The 21290-nt window shown below is 23.0% G+C and overlaps 1 protein-coding gene across 1 annotated transcript in view; it reads left to right on the forward strand.

Moving 5' to 3' along the window:
• acj6 (abnormal chemosensory protein 6) overlaps positions 1-20977 on the forward strand; it is a 40255-nt gene extending 19278 nt beyond the window's left edge. The window contains 3 exon segments of the mRNA XM_011498639.1: positions 7260-7316; positions 12969-13187; positions 20060-20977. Of these exon segments, the coding sequence (XP_011496941.1) occupies positions 7260-7316; positions 12969-13187; positions 20060-20839 (1056 nt within the window). The 3' untranslated portion in view covers positions 20840-20977.
• Positions 20978-21290: the final 313 nt, after the last annotated feature.

The following is a 21290-nucleotide window of genomic DNA, read 5'->3' on the forward strand; positions in this document are numbered from 1 at the left end:
GCGTGAGTCAATGGTCTGATTGGCGGGGTTTGCGGGGGCGGCCACAGTATGTAGCCAATGAGCGAAGCTGGCCTCGATGTTGAGCCTACGAAATCACTGATTTTTGTCGGGCGCTCTGTCTGTCTGTCTCTCTCTCTCTCTCTCTCTCTCTCTGTCTTGTTCTCCATTTCTCTTCCGCCACCCGTTGCATTTTTCACTCACTCACTCTTGGTTTCACGACTTCCCGTATTTCGATAAATGTATGTATGCATTTGTGGAATAGTGATTTATCGATGAAGAGCATCATTGTCATCGTTGGCTACATTTTTTTTTCATTTTATTCTTTTACAATAAAATAAAAGAAGAAAATAAAATGAGAAACTACAATTCATTTGAAATATTTGTAGATTTCCATATGTAAATTTTACATTCAGATTATTTTTTTTTAACTAATGCACCTGTGCACAGTATATATTAGTATATACATGCGTTGAATAATTGATATTGTAGCATAATAAAAATAATATTTTAGTATATATATATATAGTATTTCCACTATAAAATTACAATACTTACATATAAATAAAGAAAAATCATATAACATTTAAACAAACATATATTAACAAATTATAAATTAACATTTTTAATTTATTTCATTACATTTTTCACAGATATTCCAAGTTTTTCGGATTTTGAAAATGCAATTGAAAAATAGAACTTTATAATCCGTTACTATATTTATAATATATGTTTAAAACAAACATTTTTTATTCAATACTACATAAATATGTGGATATTTATTCTTGTCTACAAATTTAATGTAATTGTCATATATTTTATTAGATAAAAGAATTAGAATAATGTATACAATTTTTTATTTTACCAATTAATATGTTTCTTATTTTAAACGTAATAGATTCTAGTAAACTTTCTATTATATAGAAATTTATAATTATTATAATCAATCAGAATCATTACATCGATACAATAATATTTATTTTATTATATTTTTATTTTTATGACTATTTTCTGCAGCAAAAAATTGGTGATTACAAAAAAAATTTTGCATTCTAAAAAAAATTAATAGCTTTTGATTTGTCAAAAATAGAATCAATGAAAATCGGAACGATTAAAATAATAATATGTATAATTTAGAATGCCATATTATATGAATTCATAGAAAATTGATTTAGTTTCAAACACTAATAAGACCAAAATAATCAAGAAATTCATAATTTACGAAAAGGATATTTGTAAAAATGAGCATATCAAGATATGTTTGAAAAGACAGAAGGAGCAACAAAAAAGTACGAGACGTGACATGTAAACACGAATATTAATTTACGCATTTCATAAATTTTCTTTAGAAGAGCTCTTACCAAATTTAAATTGAGCTTAAGCTGATTTTTAAAATAAATTTTATTTTTTCGTAAAAAATTTTATTCATTTAAAGCAATTAATAAAATATTACTTATTATTTGTATTGGCCTGACACTTCTTCAACTGTTTCGTCCGAAAATAGAATATGACAGAAGTGGAAGAGAAGTAAAAGATTGTTGGCATGTATTATTAATTTAATATTCGTATTCATCTGGATATTACTGATATAATAGAAGAAACATATGCAAATGGTATCGTATTTCCGTCGTACTCAGTATACTAGCTTTTACTAGCGAAGATTATAATGTAATTAGCCTTATTATAATGTAACGAGACAATTGATGCCACTTTGATCAACATTAAATTTCGTGGATAGTACTGCTCATAGAAACGAAATGTACATCGTCTCTCAGATACGTTCAGAGAGTAATGTAATTACTCTGAGACCATTACGTAAGGCTTCCTGAGTCATCGGAGTCGTGGAACTGTCATTATGCAAGTTTTGCTCCTTGTTAGTGAACTAAATTATAGGTAACGGTGCTCTTATAGTTTATTACTGAATGCATGATAATTTAATATTTGATCACTATAAATAATCATTATATAGTTGTATAATTATAATTGATATGAAATTACATCTCAGATAAATTTGTATTTGTATGTAGAGGTTTTGTTTTACCATTTCCTAAGAAAACTGGCTTTTTCATACTAAAATAAATAAAAATAGTTCGATAACTATTATTTGTATTATTTATTATACAGATACGAACATTTTCTAGTAAAATATCAGGACTAAATACTTAGCAAAGCGTTAATATGGAATGCAATAAGTAAATTTCCTGCTGCAATAGGTAGTAACAAATACAAATTCCATTATATTATATCATTTGTAAGTGCATACAAATGGAAGTAAATAATCAGGGAATGTTCATGAAATTCTCGTTTGACGTTTCATTTCTCTTATCTTGTTTATCTAAATAATGTGATAAATTCAGTCAGTATTTCTCTGTAACAGGAAAAGTAAATTTATTTGGTAAATAATCATCAAATTATGAATATAGTGATGCATGCTTAGCTACTCTAAGCTTAATTTTAGCATAAGGAATATTATGACTACATGATAATTAAATTCTGCGCATTTTTTCATAAATTAATTTATGTTCAATATTTATAGTATATACCTGTGTATACAAATTTATATACACGAAATGTTTATTAAAATTGTTTAATCCTGAATAAATTGTATTAGAAAATTACCCATATAAATAAATAATATTTTAAGATACGAGTATTTATGCACTCTACGATTTTCAACATATAAAATGGATCGTATATAATAGTTTAAAATAACTTAACATTACATTTTTTGACTTTACGTTAGTAGAATTGCTTAAATGCATATCTTTTTCTGCTGTGTACTTAGTATAAGTATCAAAATGTAGGTGATAAACAGTAATATTTTTATTATTTTCTATATAATTTAAATATATCTTCTATAGTATATAGTCAGAAAATTGAATTTTTTACTTATAGTATTTAATGTCGTATATAATTAATGAGTAATTTAAAAATAAAAATTTAATAAATAAAAACATTTATCTTGATATGAAAACTTTTATTTCCCGAATTTGTTTCTAAAATAAATTGAACTTATTTATAAATATAATTTTCTCTTCTTAAATTAAGAACTGTGTATTATAAAATTTTTTTTAAATAAAAATTTAGGACATTGAGTCACTGAACAGAAAATTAAGCATGCCAATTGCATTATTTAAGTGTGAATTAAGGATACTTCATTCACAGGTTTGATGGTAAATCCAGTACAGAGGTAAGCGAGATTGATAAAAAGCGAGAGATAAGAAGGTAAATACTTTTTATGTAAGGAATAATTCGATACAGATATGTACATGCTTCGTATAAGATTAAAACGTTGTTAAATTGGCATATTAATTAAATTTATAGGTATGAAGTATAATTGGCTGATAGTTAATTTAATTGAATTGAAAATTAATTAAATCGGAAATATAAAAAATCTAACTCGCAAAAAAACTAAAGAACTATGGACACTTCCTATGAGCATATAAATATTATTTTAAAAAATTCAAAGAAAGAAAAAAAAATATTGTCATAGAAGAAAATTTTGATAATATATTGTAATAGTTAAATGTATAATAATAAGAATATAAAAAATTGCAATAAACGTTAACAATACATGCTAATGAATGTTAAGTGGTTCCGTATAAGAATATATACATATATATACTTACTATCTGAATGTATGTTTAGAATATGATAGATTTATGGCTTTATAGAAATCAATAACATAAAAATGGTTCGTAGGAATAAGTTGTAATTATGCGAAGAACTAGAAAAAATAACAACAAATTGTAGCAATTGTTCTATATTTATTAACATTTTCTTTCAGAGGCGGTCGATTAAGAATCATATACAAGTAGTCACTCAAAAAGCAAGTAGGTCAATTCCAAAGAAATAGTAGAGAATTCGCGAGTCTTGTAACAATTTATCTCAGAATTCTCTATTTTACTAAGTTCACTGAAGTATTATAATGTTCTCTCATGGGATTTCAGTTAAGGACTTTCTCGATATTTTTAAATATTTCAGTTCTATAAATAAATGACTAATTACATATTGAGATGTTTTTAAAAAAATAATAAAATATTTCTCATATACAGATATTATATTTTAAATCTATTATTATCTATATTACAAATCTGTAATCTTTATGAGAATTTCCATATAACATTTTATCATATTTAGATATATTTCAATAATTATATTTTATAAAACCTAGTTTAAATTACATAGTAATTTTTGAAAAAAATTAAAAAAAAAGATTGTATGATAACTTTTTAATATTTAGATTATTACAATTAGCAATACAAAGATATTATAGTTAATATCAATTAGTGTTTAAAAATAATTTTCTCCAAGCCTAACATCTTAAATTTAATAATCTAATAGCTATTTCATGACAAAATTTATACTTATTTTTAACCAATTAAAAAAACATATTTCATTCATATTCATCATTATTTTTTAAGAGTATAAAAATCTTTATTTAAATTTTTCAATCATGTAATATTGAAAATAGGAAAAAAAAGAAAACAAAACATAAATTTCATTATAAGTTTTACATTAGATTAAATTATAAACTAACTTAAGCAATGTGTATTTTGAATATATATTATATTATCTATTTTTCATTAATTTTGTTATATAAAATTACTTGTTTGTATAAGTATTAATACTTAATGAAAAGTTTTTATGTTTAACAAATGCTTCGATATTTTTAATAATTTACGTTATCATATTGTGCATTACTATGTTCAGTATTTTTAAATAATATTAACATTAAATTAATATTATTCTTCATTAAGTACAATGAAAATTTGAAAATAAATAAACTTAAATTTTACATGATTCTGTTTTTCAAGAACAAATCCAAAGATATACTGATTTTATTAAATGAACGAATAAGTATTCATTCGTCCTTCATAATCCTCGTATGATTCCCATTTGAAAATATATACAACACCATTATATACAAAGAAACACAATTAAATAATTAAAGATTTAAGGGACTTTTAATTAATTTCTTACCGTGAGGAATAATAAATGGCTGAATTGTACTTTGATATTGTCACTCATCGACCACGCGAATTATTCATCAGTAATTAAATTTACACACAAATGGTTTTATTTTATAAAAAGCTCTCATTCTTTCAAATTATTCAAATTGTATATAAAGGTTAACTGAAAATTGAAATTTTGGAAACCAATGAAGGATTGAAGAATTTTTATTAGATTATGTTTCAAAATATAAAGATTTTAACTATTAGTTTATAATTTAAATTGATTTTATGTATAACCAAAATATAAATATATATATTTATACAATACATGAATTTATATATACATAATCCTTCACGTATTTTCTTATGTTAAACTAAGTATGCAAGTTAATTGGTTAAGTGAAACAAAAAGTAAGTATATGTCTAATACGATTTTATGAAAAAATAATTAATATAAATGATAAAAATGGGTAACTACTTCAGAACAAGCTTATAACGCTTACATTCATCGAATTAAACCATTCTCGAGATGAAAGATAAATCATTTGCATTTAATTACATTACAAGGATTATACTCAAAATACAGCTTTCTTTTACTTATCTAAGAATATACAGGTTTCATTTGCACCAGTTTCTTCTTTTGCTTCTTTTCTTTAATTTTATTTTTCGCTGGTGCTTCTTCTTTATTATCAATTTTATTTATTTATTTAGTTTTTTCTAGTTGTCTGTTCCTTTCGTTTTCTTTTTTGACTTAGTACATTTTTATTTCACTAAGATTCTGCACTTCTTAATTTCATTAGTTTTGTTTGTCAACTTCTTCATTTTTCTTTTCCGCCAGTCGCTCTTCAATCTTTGTTTTGTACTCTTTACAAACCGTGCTTAATTAATTTCATTACCTATTAACGTTTTATTCGACTAAATATGAAGATCATACTATTCTCCTTTGACCTTCTCTTCAATTTCTATATAATTTTTTCACAAGATTATTCATTATTCAATTCTTTTTCAATTTATAATAATATTTATTTTTAAAAAGAATGCAAAAAGAAAAGAATTTAACTAAATAATTGAATTTACTAAGATTATTAAAATAACTAAATAAACATAATTATATTTGATTATAAATATTTATTTTATTGTATATGAAATTAATGTATATGTTGAAATATCTATTAATAAATATTTTCGTGAAAATGTCTATAATTATTATATATGATATAAGAATTTTATAAAAATAAATTATAATTTTGATTTTTCTTCTACATCCCTTATTAGGATAAATATTAACAAATTAAAATTATTTGTTCAAAATTTTATAATTAATATTACGAATTATTGTGAATATAAAAAATTTTCGTCAGCAAACTTTAAAAAATTTTAATATATATTATATATAAAAAACTAAAAACTATTGTTTCAGTTAATATATTTTAAATATACTTCATAATGTTTTAATTGACTTATTCTGTGGTATAATCATACATAAAAGACGTGAATAATAATTTAGAAATTTAAAATATAAAATCTTACTTTTAATACAAATAACTTATATTATATAGTAAAATGAGCAAAACCTTAACAACTATATTTGTAATATTTTTTCTTCTTATTTTATCACACATCAGAGATTATTTGTCGTTAATGCTGACATTTTAATCGAATTATCCAGTTTTCAGGACATTTCGCGTCGAGAGATTAAAAAGTGACTTTTTTAATTTGCGTTATCCTGTCGTGTTGCAACTGCGTCACCGATGATCTGCTGTTCTGATTCCGTCAAATCTCATTGTAAGCTTTAAATATAAATATGTGTAATTCAATCGATTGGTAATCATTATATAAATATTATTCACATTGAAGATTCTTATGAACGCATCACTATAATTTTTTTTACGAAATCTAATAATATATTTATTTTATTTTTATTGATTTTTTAAAGTTTTATTTTTATCATTGATTTTAATTATATTATATAACTGATTTTTTTTTATTTTCTAAAATTTTATTTTTATAGGAATAAAATTTTTTTGGAATGATTATTAAATTCAAATAATTAAATTTCTCCACGATTTATTACAATTTCGATATACTATGTGATAAAACTATTAGTACATAACAAATGTAATATATAATATTAGAACGAATGAAGCCCTTGAAGTTAAATTTTATATCAACGTTAGTTAATAAAGTTTTATATTAATTATGTAAAAAGAAACAGTTGTTATATATGACATATTTACAAATCTCATAAATAATTTATATGGTTCAATATTAATCTACTATAAATATTCACGTAATAATTTGTTTTAGAGTCGAATACTGGAAGATGCATCAATCATGTGTAATTCTTGGTCACCGAGGCATAATGTAAGTTAAAATATTTCTATTTATTTAATTCTATTTATTCTATTCTATTTATTCAAAATTTTAATTCAATATTAAATGACTTTTTCGATATTTAAAATAAAATTTAAAATATTAATAGATTCCTTCTGTTTTTCAATTTACAAGGAATGAGATACATTTAGCTCAAATAATATTACTTTTCATTTTTTCTTATTTTCTAATTTATTCTGAGCAACATATGTTTAAACATATTATTTTAATGATTTAAATAAAAATAAAATGAACTTCACATGGTTTCCAATATGAGAAAAAACTACACATATATGTTACTAACAGAAATACAACTGAACAGTCTTGTAATATTTATGTTTTGTCGAAGCAAGAACTTCTAACTTGCGGTTACTGTTATGATAGGAGAGGAAATTGATTATTTCAGTATACGAGAAAGTACTTATTTAGAATCATGTCTTATATTTCTTTTCAATAAAATAAGAAAGTGGCACTTACATTTCTTTCGAGTTTGAACTATCACTACAGGTTTTAATGTGTCTGCCGAATTTGATAAATTAAAAATTTAATAAATCATATAATCGAGTGTATGGCCGCATTATCTATTATGATTTTTATCGATGTTATGCTAAAATATTTGAGTTTAAATTCCGTAAGTATAATAAAGAAAAGTTACTTTTAAAAAAATGTTTAAAAAATTATTTTAATAAAAAAAATGCTTTGACAATTGTATCTGAAAAACAGGTTCAATATGTTGGATATGTTATCTGCAAGATATTTATTATATTGGAAATTATAATCAATGTAGAGTATCAATTTTTATTTATTATACAATAATTCATAAATTTTATTATCAACCATTATCTTATTATTAATTATTATTTATTTAATTGAGTAAAATATAATAAAAAATTAGATATATTTTTTATATAAGAAAAACAAACATTAGAAATGATTTTATTTACCAAAATAATTTATGTATTTAAAAACTATTAAATATTACATATTGCTTATTTTATTATTCAAAAACGATTTTATTAAAATTTACGTTTTTACAGAAATTTTATTGCATAATATAATAAATAATTTAATAAAAATAATATTATGTTTATTACTACATGAATATACGTATGCGTGCGCGCGCGCGCGTGTGTGTGTGCGTGTGTTTGTTTGTTTGTTTATGTGTTATGTGACATACTTAATATACTTGTAAATATGTGTGTATATTCTACATATAATATTTATGAATTTAAAAAAAGGATAATTAGTAGAAATAATATCTGTAAAATATAGTAAATATTTTTTACATATAACACGATTTGTATAAAGCTTCATAAATAAATCTAAATATTCTTGTATATTGTTAAAATTATTCAAATCTTTTCATTAAAATATATATTAAATAATAATTACTATATTTATGAAAATTCCTATTTCAAAAGAGTTGATAATTTCTTTGCTTTTAAATATATTTCCATCCAGCTAATATAGGTCAAATAGTATAGTAAATAAATACCGATTTTAGATGTTTGCAATCAATAAAATTTATACATCTATGTAAATATATCTAACAAAAATGAATACACTATCATTTTAAATAATGAAATAATTCATTCATATTTTGTGACATGATAAAATTAGTACTCAATACAGTTTTACATTATAAAGTCATCCAACAATTGTACAAATCAAAAGTGTTAACGACTTGTCATTATTTTTATTTATTGCATTAAAAAATAATCAATACAATATCTGAATAATTCTTATATTTACAGTACAAATATAATTTTTCATTCTAAATATGATAACAAAAACCACTGTTATTTTAATTTACATAAAATATAAAACAATTATATGATAGTAAATTTATAAATATTACTTTAGAAACTTTTTAATATAAATATTTTATGTGCAATATTATATTTTAAATTTTATTTCTCAATTAATTTTGTAAAATATATAAAATATTTATTCAAAAAAGTAAAATTATATTTTGGTATTTTTCAATTTTACGAAATATATACAAATCTTTGCAGTTACAAATATTTACATCTAGGATGCAATTATATGATTATTTTTAAAAATATTTAATTTTGTACAAATTTTATTAACTATTATTTACCGAAATTTCATATTTTTTCGGATCGAATTTTTTATGTTTAAAAGTACGTCAATTATCTGAAAGATAATTATTCTATACAATTAAACGAAAGATAATGTTAGTTATTGAATTTTTCTTAATAAAGATCACAACTAATAAACAGAATGCACAATCTAACACTGAATTATTTACTATTAAGTTGTTGACCCTCTTTCAGTTTTTAATATTGTATCATTCAGAAAAAATTAAAACAAACCGTGACAAAAACAAACGCTTATCAAAAGAAGGATCTTTTTAAGAAAATTATGGTGTCATTTTTTAAAATCCAAAATTATATCAACTATATTTTTTCGTTTGTTTGTATTTTCGTAACAAATTTTGATGACTCATAAACGTATTATGTGTATTAATAATATAATCGCACATACAGCTTCATCATTAATGAAGTATGAATAATAAAACCTTTATTGAATTATATATATCCGTCATCTAACATATAAAAAATAATTTCTTCAGTTTACATGTATCATTTTTACATATTTTATAGTTCGAATTGTTTTAATTTTTTAATTATTTCAATTCAACATATAGATCATTTGATCGCATTTTAATGCAAAATTAAATGTAATATTAAAAACATTTACATTAAGTATTTAAAGTTCTTTATTTTGTCAACTGAATCCCTAATATTTTTAAATACTATATGTTATATTTAATAGCAGTATTTGTTTTAAAGTTAGGTTAAATTTTTTTTAATTATTATATATTTTTTGATAAACAATTTAATTTATTTATAAAAATTAATTACGTTCCAATTATACGTATTACTTTTAATAACATTAAAAGATATTTTATCAAACACAAAATAATTTTATAAGAATTTAATTAATAACTTAATACAATTTTGCAATACAAATAATTAAAGTATAATTTGGTAATAATTTGATTATTAAATATAAGAATAAAATTACGTAATGCATAATAAGAAAGTAATATAAATTATTAAAAAATTAAATATCAATTAGTAACTAATTTTTTATTAATAAAATATTTTAAAGTCGTTAAACTAAATTTCTTTAACTAATAAATTTGTATTTATACGTATACGACACAAAACTTATACATTTATATTTTCAAATTAAATGAAATTAAATACCTATAAATTAAAGTAAATTTAGTTCCATTTTAAATTTTAAAATAAAATAGAGCCTGTATTTTAATCGAAAACTTTCAAACATTATAAACTCTCCTCTCTTATTTGATTATGAAGATATATAGGAATAAAGAATTGATGTCGAAAGCATGAGTAAAGTTATTACGAAATAAGCATTTTTAATTTCCTAACTACTTACATTATTCTCGTTTAAAATTCTTATGGAATCGTCTCCTTAAGTACAGGAATGAGGCTATAAATCTTTGGATATAGTCGGGATCGCGGTAATTCAATCGTAATTGGCTAATCCTTAATGTACTGTTCCCCCATTTGCTGGAGAGGACGTATTTAAGCCAGTGGCTCAGAAAAATGACTCCATTACCAGCAGGAGGCCAGCAACAAGTGCACATGTAATAGGGCGATCTGTATCTCGCTTCCGCATCTATTTCCGGTCCTTTCAGAACCGACCCCCAATTTGAAATATCTCCCTATTTGTTCAAGCTTGCTGAGGCGGCGTAGGGATTTATTGGTCTGTTAACAACCTTAACAAAACCTCAGTTTGAGAAACTGACTATTGCACAAGTGCGAATAAGCCAAATTTTTTCATTTTTACATATATATGTTGGTATGAAAATGTTAAAATTATAGATGCCACGCTTTTATTGTATTTATGGAAAAATACTTTAAAAAAAACGTTAAATATAGATATATTTTAAGATTTATAATTGTATCCTACAGTTTTCAATGAAATATTTTTTAAAAAGTACTAGACATTATTCCTTTTATTAATTTGTAATTATTAATAGCATTTAATAAAAAAGTTAATTCTTTTTTTTAATCTCTAGAAATTATTTAACTTTATACAAAATTACAATAAAATAAAACAAGGAAAATGCAATAACCAGTCTCTTATTAATTATACTTTTCATTCCTTGAACCCTTTCCAAGTAGGTAGACTTAATTTGTACTACGATATTAAGCCCAAATAAATTAAACTTTCCTTTGCGATATTTAAATCAATCTTTGAAATTAATTTGAATACTAAAGATTTTTCCGGATTTTAATGAATATTACTATCAACATATTACTAATAAAATTGTTGCATTAAATTATAAAATAAAAATGAGTTAATTAATTAATCTTTAATTTATGTAAATACCATGAATTAATATTAACATTTTAATTAAATTAATTTTAATTTAAATATATTAAATTTGATTATACATAATAATTTAAATAATAAAAATCTTTGAATGTTTCTTATTTTAAAATTCATTATAATAATTTATATAATTATGAAATGAAATATTATTAGAATTGCTTACTTTTAATTACAATAACATTAAATATAAATTATATTAAATGATATTGATTTAAAGAATATTAGCACACGTATTCCAATGCTCTTTTATAGTATTAGTAGTTTTAAGATGATCTATTAAATTATTTTAACATTATTTGAAACATAAATTGAAGATTTCAATCTGAGATATTTACCTTTAAAAAATGATTTATAAGATGTAATCAATTTCTAGATAACTTTATAAACATATATAATATATATAAAAATTAAAGTATTGTATAAAAATTAATTATGGTTGCGTAAAATTTTGTTATTAAAAATTATAAAATTATTGTTTATAATATTATTATTTAACAATTACTAACCTTGAAAATATTTATAATTAAAATATTAATACTGTGCAATAATTTATATATACATACATACACTTAAGTATTGAATAAAGCGGTATTAAAAATTAATAAAAGCATACTTGGAGGAATTGTTTAAAAAATGAAATTAATATTTTTATATGAATTTTTGAATTAGTTATACTCGAGTTGATAATGTGATGATTTGAATTAAATTTTGAAACAAAATTGATCTTTAAGAACTGTCTTTATAATTAGAAATAACGTCAGTGCAAATTAATCACTTCAATTTCAATTACATAATGTTCTTGATAAAAATGTAAAATATTTCAAAAATAAAATAATATTAATAGCATGGTTAAATATAAATTATATTAAAAACATTTCATCGTAATTTAATGTATAATTATTTTATTTTATTAATTCAATAACATAAATTAAAAATTTTCGTTTATATATATTTTGTTATTTTAAAATTTATTTAAAAAAATTTTGCTTGGACTATAAAATATTGCCATTGCAATAATTATATCTAATTACATATAAAATTAACTAAAATTTAAGAAATCATAATTCTATGTGATGGATAAAATCAAAGAAATTATTAAATGATTCGTAAAAATGTATACAATTCCTTTTGATGGGGTATATGATCTACGAATTAAAGAAAATTAATTTATTTATAATTATTAAAAAAAAAATTAAATTATTACTACAAAAAATAAGTCAAATCTTTACATTTGTATGTTATGTAAAGGGGGACATATTTGGTGGACTGAACAGTGGCTTGCAGGATGGATTATTATCGAGAGCTGAAGCGTTAGCTGCTGATCTTGGCAAACATAACGGTGGCACGTCGATGCCCTTGAAGCATGACCCTGTCTCAGTCTATCACCATGGGACTCACATGCCCGGTCCCCATCCGAACAATCGACCACACCATCAGGTACAGACTTATTAGTATATATATATATATGTATATATATATATATATATATATATATATAATTTGAATATATGAAATATGGTTTTACTTAGCATGTACATATGCATTTGAGAATTCTTTACAAAATTAACAAACCCTACATATTTTTTATATAAATTATATATAAATTTTATTATTAAAAATATTTCATGTAACAAAATTTGATGTCATGTAACTAAATTATGAGTGTTAATATTATTCATTTAATTATTATTATTTAATTGTTATTGTAGAATATATAATTTCGTCATGTCATTGTATTATTAATTTAATAGAAATGTAAAATGATAAAAATACGATTAGTAATTAATATAAAACTGATTTATCGTTTTGATATTTAAAACAAAATTATTCTTAACTATAGTTTGGTTATTGTCAAATTAGTCGATTTAAAAATCTCAAATTAGATTTTCGCAATTTCTTACTGTCTAATTAAAACGTCACTAATTGGTTTCAATTCAATCAAATTGGTATCGAACTCTCGACCAATATATTTAGTATCTACATACATATTCTAATATCTAAGATATCTAAATTATACATTTTTAATTATTTATTAAAATAATATAGATCCTAAGTGTATCTAATGTTTTTTGTGGTAAAAATATTTGGTAATTGCAATATATTTAATAACATTTTAAAATTCATGGTACAAATTTGTGAGTCATATAATCTAATACAATACATAACTAATTCTATAAAAAAAATTTAATTAGATTTCATACATGAAGTTAGTAGACCAACTTCTATCAAAATATGTATATCCTTAATTAACATATTTTATTATAATAATCTCAAACAACTACAAATATCTTTTTTACATTTATTAACTTTTTACAATTTACATTATTTAGGAATTTAAAACTTTTTAATTTTATCAACCATATAAATTATTAATATTATGCAAAAATAAGATTGGAGTATGAAAAAGTATATTCGTTATAATGCTCTATAATTGGACTGAAAAGCAATGGTGATATATTTTTGTAATTATTCAATTGACTTTTATGAAATAGATTCAATTGAAGATTATAAAATAGATTATGATATTTCATGTAAATGAAGTTAAACGTAAAAAGTAATGTCATGATTGTGTGTAGAATATTGTATAATGAATAAATATTTTTATTACTTTCAGGTATTTATATAAAATTAAAAACAAAATGATTTAGACAATATAAAAAATATTAAAATAATAATATTTTCACAAAATGAAAAAAAGTATTAATTTTCGGAAGGCAAAAAATAAGTAATAACTGTGACTGTGATACACTTGTATAGAATTAAAAATTAAATAACAAATTAAGGATTTACAGAACATCACCAATGTATAAATATAATACCTATATACTTCTTCAAATTAGGATTTTGTGGACTAACAGTTCTCCGCATCTGATTTCACAGGTGGTTGGGTAGCAATTATCAAAGCTTCTCCATTAACTTCATACCTCAAAAATTCAATATGGTGTCCAATAATGAGTTAAGATAGGAAAGAAAATAGTGGGGAGACTAAAAGGCGAGTCGACACGACTTTCGTAACAAGTTTTGCGATGTTTGACCGTCGAAGTAATGATAAAATATTGCTGTAGTTATTAGCCCGTCCCATTCTTATGCCCTTCTATCTTTGTCTAACTCTCATTCCACCATTGCCATTAATTTTCGACTTTTATTTAGTAACTGCTAGTCTCCTTTATTTCGAGAATTTTTCTATTTATACTATAAGCCTATTCTGACGAATTATATCCGTTATTAATGTCCAAATTATTATGAAGCTTGGTTGTTGAATAGCTCGCTTATATCAAATAAATAAAAAGTACCTTTTTAAATATATTAAATATATAATTTTTATCTATTTAATTTTCCATACATTTGTGTACATATAAATTCGAAATAATATTTGTAAGAGAAACATTTATGAGTTTGTTAACCATGAATAAATATTATATAAAAGAATCTTTTTATGGCTTAGAACGCCAATTTTTATAATTTTCAAAAAATAAAATACTTTTTACGTGTTTTAATTATCTTCTATTTCTTATTTAAGTTAAATTAATTCTATTTCTATCTAATCTATTTTTTGTTAACCTAAATTAATTTTTAATTTGTACTATTTCAATATTTTATATTATAATTTAGCATATTTTTATTCGTTAATATATAATTTGTATAAAAATATTATGCGTAAAATATGAATAATTAAAAGAAATGTAATTATAAAAATTCTCATGTTTACAAGTTACACTATTGTTATAAATACATAAATAAAATAAAACTCAAATTTATTCCACCTTCTTCCATTCCATTCATTTTCTCATTAATTTCTTGTTCACCCTCGCGCTACGGTACTTTTCACATACATCTTTCTTCATCGCTCCAAGCTAACTTTCTCTCTAGAGAATCATAGCGAGTATATATATATATATACACACAATCAAACTCGACCCCTGCATAATTCTCTAACCCAAAACTGCAGAGGAGGGCACAATCCCCTTATTATCTGAAACATCGAAGTTCATATGTTCAATATGATAGCATCTCATTTTCAATGATATGATATGTGACGCTTCTTTATTCTTGTTTTAATTTAGTTGCGTCATTTTAAGTTTTAAGTAAATATAGTTTTAGATATTTTTCGATAAAACGGATTCATGAAACATTGTATTCATTCATTCATAATTTCACGATATTTATTCTTCCTTCAACAACTATCAAGATTTTTTAAACCAAAAAATTTGTGAAATCAAAAAATTCTAATAATTTTTATTATTATAAAATAAATACTGTAAAGAAAATCTGAATGCAAGTATGTAATGGATAAGAAATAGGAAAATATTTCCACAAAGTGTTTCGGTTATTTATATATTTGTGTTTTTATTTTATTAATTAGTACAGATATTTTAATTTTCAAGTACTATTAAGTGATTAACTTATTTTTATATTTTAACTATAAAATTAGTTAAATAACAATAATAATATTTTATTATTGAGAATATCGCTAAAGCCTATTTCAACAATTGTCAGTTTGTTCAGAGTCATTTAATCAACTATAATTTTTATAGTTTTCAAAATTACTGAAACCAATAAAGTCAATTTATTATTATCAATTTATTGCATATAATATATTTTTAAAATATGAAAATGATATATTAGAATACAATAAATTATAAAATAAAAGCGATGTTAATTCGATCGGAATAAATGCTAATACAAATTATGTTATTTTTGAAAAATGACACAAGTATTTATTTACTTTCTAATAATTAATTATTTAATAAACAATAAATATATTTGAATTTTTTATATGATTTCATATATTATATGTGTAATATAGTGTATGCTATATGAATATTAACATAGATAGTTGTACAATCTTATTTAATAATTATTAAACAACGAATTTTATATTTATTTATATATTTTATGAATATAAAAGCAAATTGAAGTAAATGAATTATTTATATCTATAATTATAAATACAAAAATACGAAATTTATTACTTTTATAAGGGTTAGATATTTTTAAAATATTTCATTTCAATATTTTTTTTATTTTTCATTACATAATTCATCATATAATTCAATTATATTTTTATTTATGTTTAACTTTTTATTTGTATTATGCTCAAATTTAAATATAAATAAATAAATAAATAAGTAATTAAATAAATAAATAAATAAATATATATATATATTATTTATTAATTAACAGAAAATATAGCTTTTTCTATCAAAACTTGCTCAATTTTTTTTATCAAGTAAATGCATAATAAGTAGAATGGTAAAATCAAAAAAAGAAGTACATTTCCTGAATATGAACTTCCATGCTTATAAAAGCAAGTATTAACATGATACGATACACGTAAGAATCCAAAACTAGTATCAAGTGCGCAGCCCAAGCGGAACGCAGGTGCGTCAGCTGTCGATTGTTGGTGCATCACGGCTGTTACGGCTGCAGGGGGTAGGCGGTCTGAAAAAGATAACGTGAGGGGAATTCATAAATAATTTGCTAGGGGTTGTGAGAGCCGTCAGTAATGTCTCATGTAAAAATGATGCAAGGCACGTGTTGAATAATGACATCATGCGTGTGTCTCACATCTATTTTTCCTTTTTTATTTCATTGTTTCGCGAAACCCACGCTTCCGGTCACAAGTAAAGACGGTTCAAATGAGCCCCTACTTTTGTCGCTTTTAGGGAATACTGAATTGTCGCTAATAATTTGGTTGCGTGTTTTCATTGAGAGCTCTACAAATTACACGAGTTGAAGCCCTACACATTATAATAACATAATGGATAAAGTGTAGATTTTTCAATTAACGAGGACATTATATATCTTAGTTATATGATATTAATGTAGTGTATGGACAATATATTTATATTATTTATTTTAAAATACAACTATTCAGTATATCTATTTATTACCTATATAAGTACTTTCACATGAAAACTATTTCTTTGAATTTATGAATCTATGAATTTATCTTTATTTTTCAAATGAGCAATTATATTTTATAAAATTTATATCTAAAATACTTATTTACATATTATAAGTTAAATAATAATATTTGATTTTCAAACATTATAAAATCTCGCGTTTGTTCAATTTATGATAGCGATACGAGTTAACCAATTCTTTACATTCAAATAATAGTTAAGTCATTATAATTAATTATTTAATATAAACATAAAATAATCTATTATATTCCATCATTATTCTTTGATTATTGAATAACATTTAAAATACCCAAAAGGAAATTATAAGGTTAATTCATAAAACAATGTTGGAGTTATTTAAAAAAATTTCAAATAGTGTAACTTTGAGATTTTATAAAAGCAGTACTTAGTATTATTGAAATTAAATAATGTTTAGAAGAAAGTACAAAAATAAATTTAGAAATATGTCTTTTTTTCTTTATCACAAATTAAGTAAGGATTTGCTTTAAAAATATTGTTTCAAATTTTTATTTTTAATCTATTCATTAATTAATAATTATATTATTGTTTAATACTGTGTAACAGTTAAAAAAATATTAACTATTAATTATAATGTAAACATCTTATTTTTATGAACATTTAAAATATAAATTCTATAATAATTTTAATTTTTTTCTTTATAAAGTTTCTTAGAATCGATGATTTATAAGTTTCATAATTCAGTGTAATAAACAAAATAAATAAAAATAAATGTAAAAAATCAATTTTTTTAAAGTAAACTACATTCAGTTACGTGCTTTAAGCATAAGAATGGAATAATTTATATTTAAACTTCAAATCGGAAAATATCTAATAATTGATAACCATAATTTTGAAGTATAAATAAATAATTATAATTAATAAATAAAATGAATGAATAAAATTAATAAATAATTATTGAATAATTTTTAAAACATGAAATGAATAATTATATATATTTCATTTTGGATTAACTGAATAGAAAATTTCACTAATAAACGAATTAAAATTATTTTAAACTGGAAAAATTCAAATAGTTCAAATCGTTAAAAACGAAGCAGATAATAATGAAATTTTTACACACATTATAATATAATAATACAATACAATAATCTAAGTTTCGAAAGTAATTAGTTTTCTGTAGTTAAATAGTAGGGCATGCTCTTAGCTCTAGTAATATATGAATGACAACTGGAACCCTCGGAGAGTTCGAAATTTATAAAGTGGATGAAGATCTCAGAATAATTGAATTATTGAGTACAATTCACTTCTCATATACGATGACTTGAATTCAATCCATTGTAAAGATGATTTCCAGTTTTGTATTTTACGCGAGCAGAAAATCTATTTCTATTAATACTAATCTAATAATAATAATTAATTATGTATACATATATATATATATATATATATATATATATATTGCTCTTTTTGAGATTAAAAAAGAATGTGAAACTCTTTAAATTTCTCTCGCTATTCTTTTATTTTACTTTTTTATTTTATCTCTGTATAAAAATTCCAAAATATATGTTATATGCTAAAGAAAATTATTTTTAGTTAATGTGACCCAAAAGTATAATAATGATACAATCATAAGCAATAATATCAGGTTTACAATTTACTGAATAATATAAAAATTTACAATATACTGTAGATTTTTGTATACATAAGTTTTACGATTTTTTATTTAAAATGAATTCATGGATTGTAAATATATTCCGCTGTTGTTGAATTAATTAGAATAAAATCACATTTCATAAATATCCTGAAAATCAAGTTAATTTTTTTTATATTCTGAAGGAAACTGCAATTTGATAATATATTATCCATTAGTTCGCTAAAATTTAAAACTAATGACAAGTCATATAAAATTAAGGAAATTTTATTTTATAATTTTTAATTTATTATGTAAATATAATTTATAAAAAATACAAATATAAATTATACAAAAGTTAACACAAACACTAAAGTAATGGTGGAAGAAAATATATATATATTCAATTAAAATTAAAATTAAACATGATTTCTTAAAATACATTTTTCTTAGTGCTTGAAATAGAAATTGAGAAAATATATAACTTTTTACACAATAATTTAATTATTAATTTAAAATGCCCGTCTAAATTATAATTGAAAAATAATTAATAACTATTCAACCCGTTACATAGTTTTTCATAGACAGATGTAATCATATGATATAAATAATTTGTTATACCGTTCATCAAAACTATGAATTATCATTTTTAATGTAGTTATTCTTTGTACGTAGTATATAATTAGTTAATTATCGATCTATTTACTTAAAGATAATAAAGGCATGTGTTTTACATTAATTCTATTCATTTTTATTTTCATAAATATAAAAACAAAGTCGATACATATAATTAATAGTGATCCTCATATTTTTAATTTTAGATGAGCCATCCTAGTATGGACTCCCTCGACATGATGGACCCTGCTAATTCAATGACAACTCTCACACCTATGTCTGAGGGTGCTACTGGGGGCAGTGGAGGAAGTGGAGGTGGAAATAATCCTGGGCACCACGGTAGCATCCACGGGCCCTCTGTGTACGGGAGTATGAATGGTATGATGAGCCATCACCATCATCACGGTCAAATTGGTGGTAGTGTGCCTCATCCTCACCATCATCCTGCAATGGCAGCTGCAGCAGCAGCAGCTGCTGCAGCTGGACTTCATCCTGACGCAGATACTGATCCACGAGAACTTGAAGCTTTCGCCGAGCGATTTAAACAGCGACGTATCAAACTTGGTGTCACGCAGGCCGATGTCGGCAAAGCATTGGCCAATCTTAAATTACCGGGAGTTGGTGCTCTGTCGCAATCGACAATATGTCGTTTTGAATCGTTGACATTATCCCACAATAACATGATAGCTTTAAAACCGATATTGCAGGCATGGCTTGAAGAAGCTGAAGCCCAAGCTAAGAATAAGAGAAGAGATCCAGACGCGCCTTCCGTTTTACCGGCCGGAGAGAAAAAACGCAAACGTACCAGTATTGCAGCTCCTGAAAAGAGGTCTTTGGAGGCTTATTTTGCTGTACAGCCAAGACCATCGGGAGAGAAGATTGCTGCGATCGCGGAAAAGCTTGATTTAAAGAAAAATGTGGTGAGGGTCTGGTTCTGTAATCAACGTCAAAAGCAGAAGCGTATGAAATTCGCTGCTCAACATTGACCCGAGGCTAGCTTGTGACAGCAAAACTGACTGTACCAGCCGCCAAGCCTCGAACCCAAGCCTGAGCCACTCAACGAATATCAGGGCTGGCCCTGAATTTGTTGATGGTAATTAAGCTTTCACAAAATACGTCATTTTAGATAGACGCAGTATTGTAAGTACGAAGCTAAAAATCTAGTTTTGATCATGGCCAAGTGATATTTTGAGAGCACAGTGCCAATTTATTTCCATACAAAGATATATTTCACATATAACAAATTTTATTTATAGCTATTTCAAGAAATATGTATTTTAATATACTACACCTTTTCTACTTAAAATTAAATATAATATTTTATTTAAATCTTAGTAAAATTATATCAAATTTTTAAAAGTACAAATTTTGTATTTAAATTAAAACCAATTTTATTTCAGTTTTTATTCATCAATACGAGTGATCAAAGTATTCTAC

The sequence above is a fragment of the Ceratosolen solmsi genome, unplaced genomic scaffold (assembly GCF_000503995.2).
Source record: "Ceratosolen solmsi marchali unplaced genomic scaffold, CerSol_1.0 scaffold30, whole genome shotgun sequence".
Classification (NCBI taxonomy): Eukaryota; Metazoa; Arthropoda; class Insecta; order Hymenoptera; family Agaonidae; genus Ceratosolen; species Ceratosolen solmsi.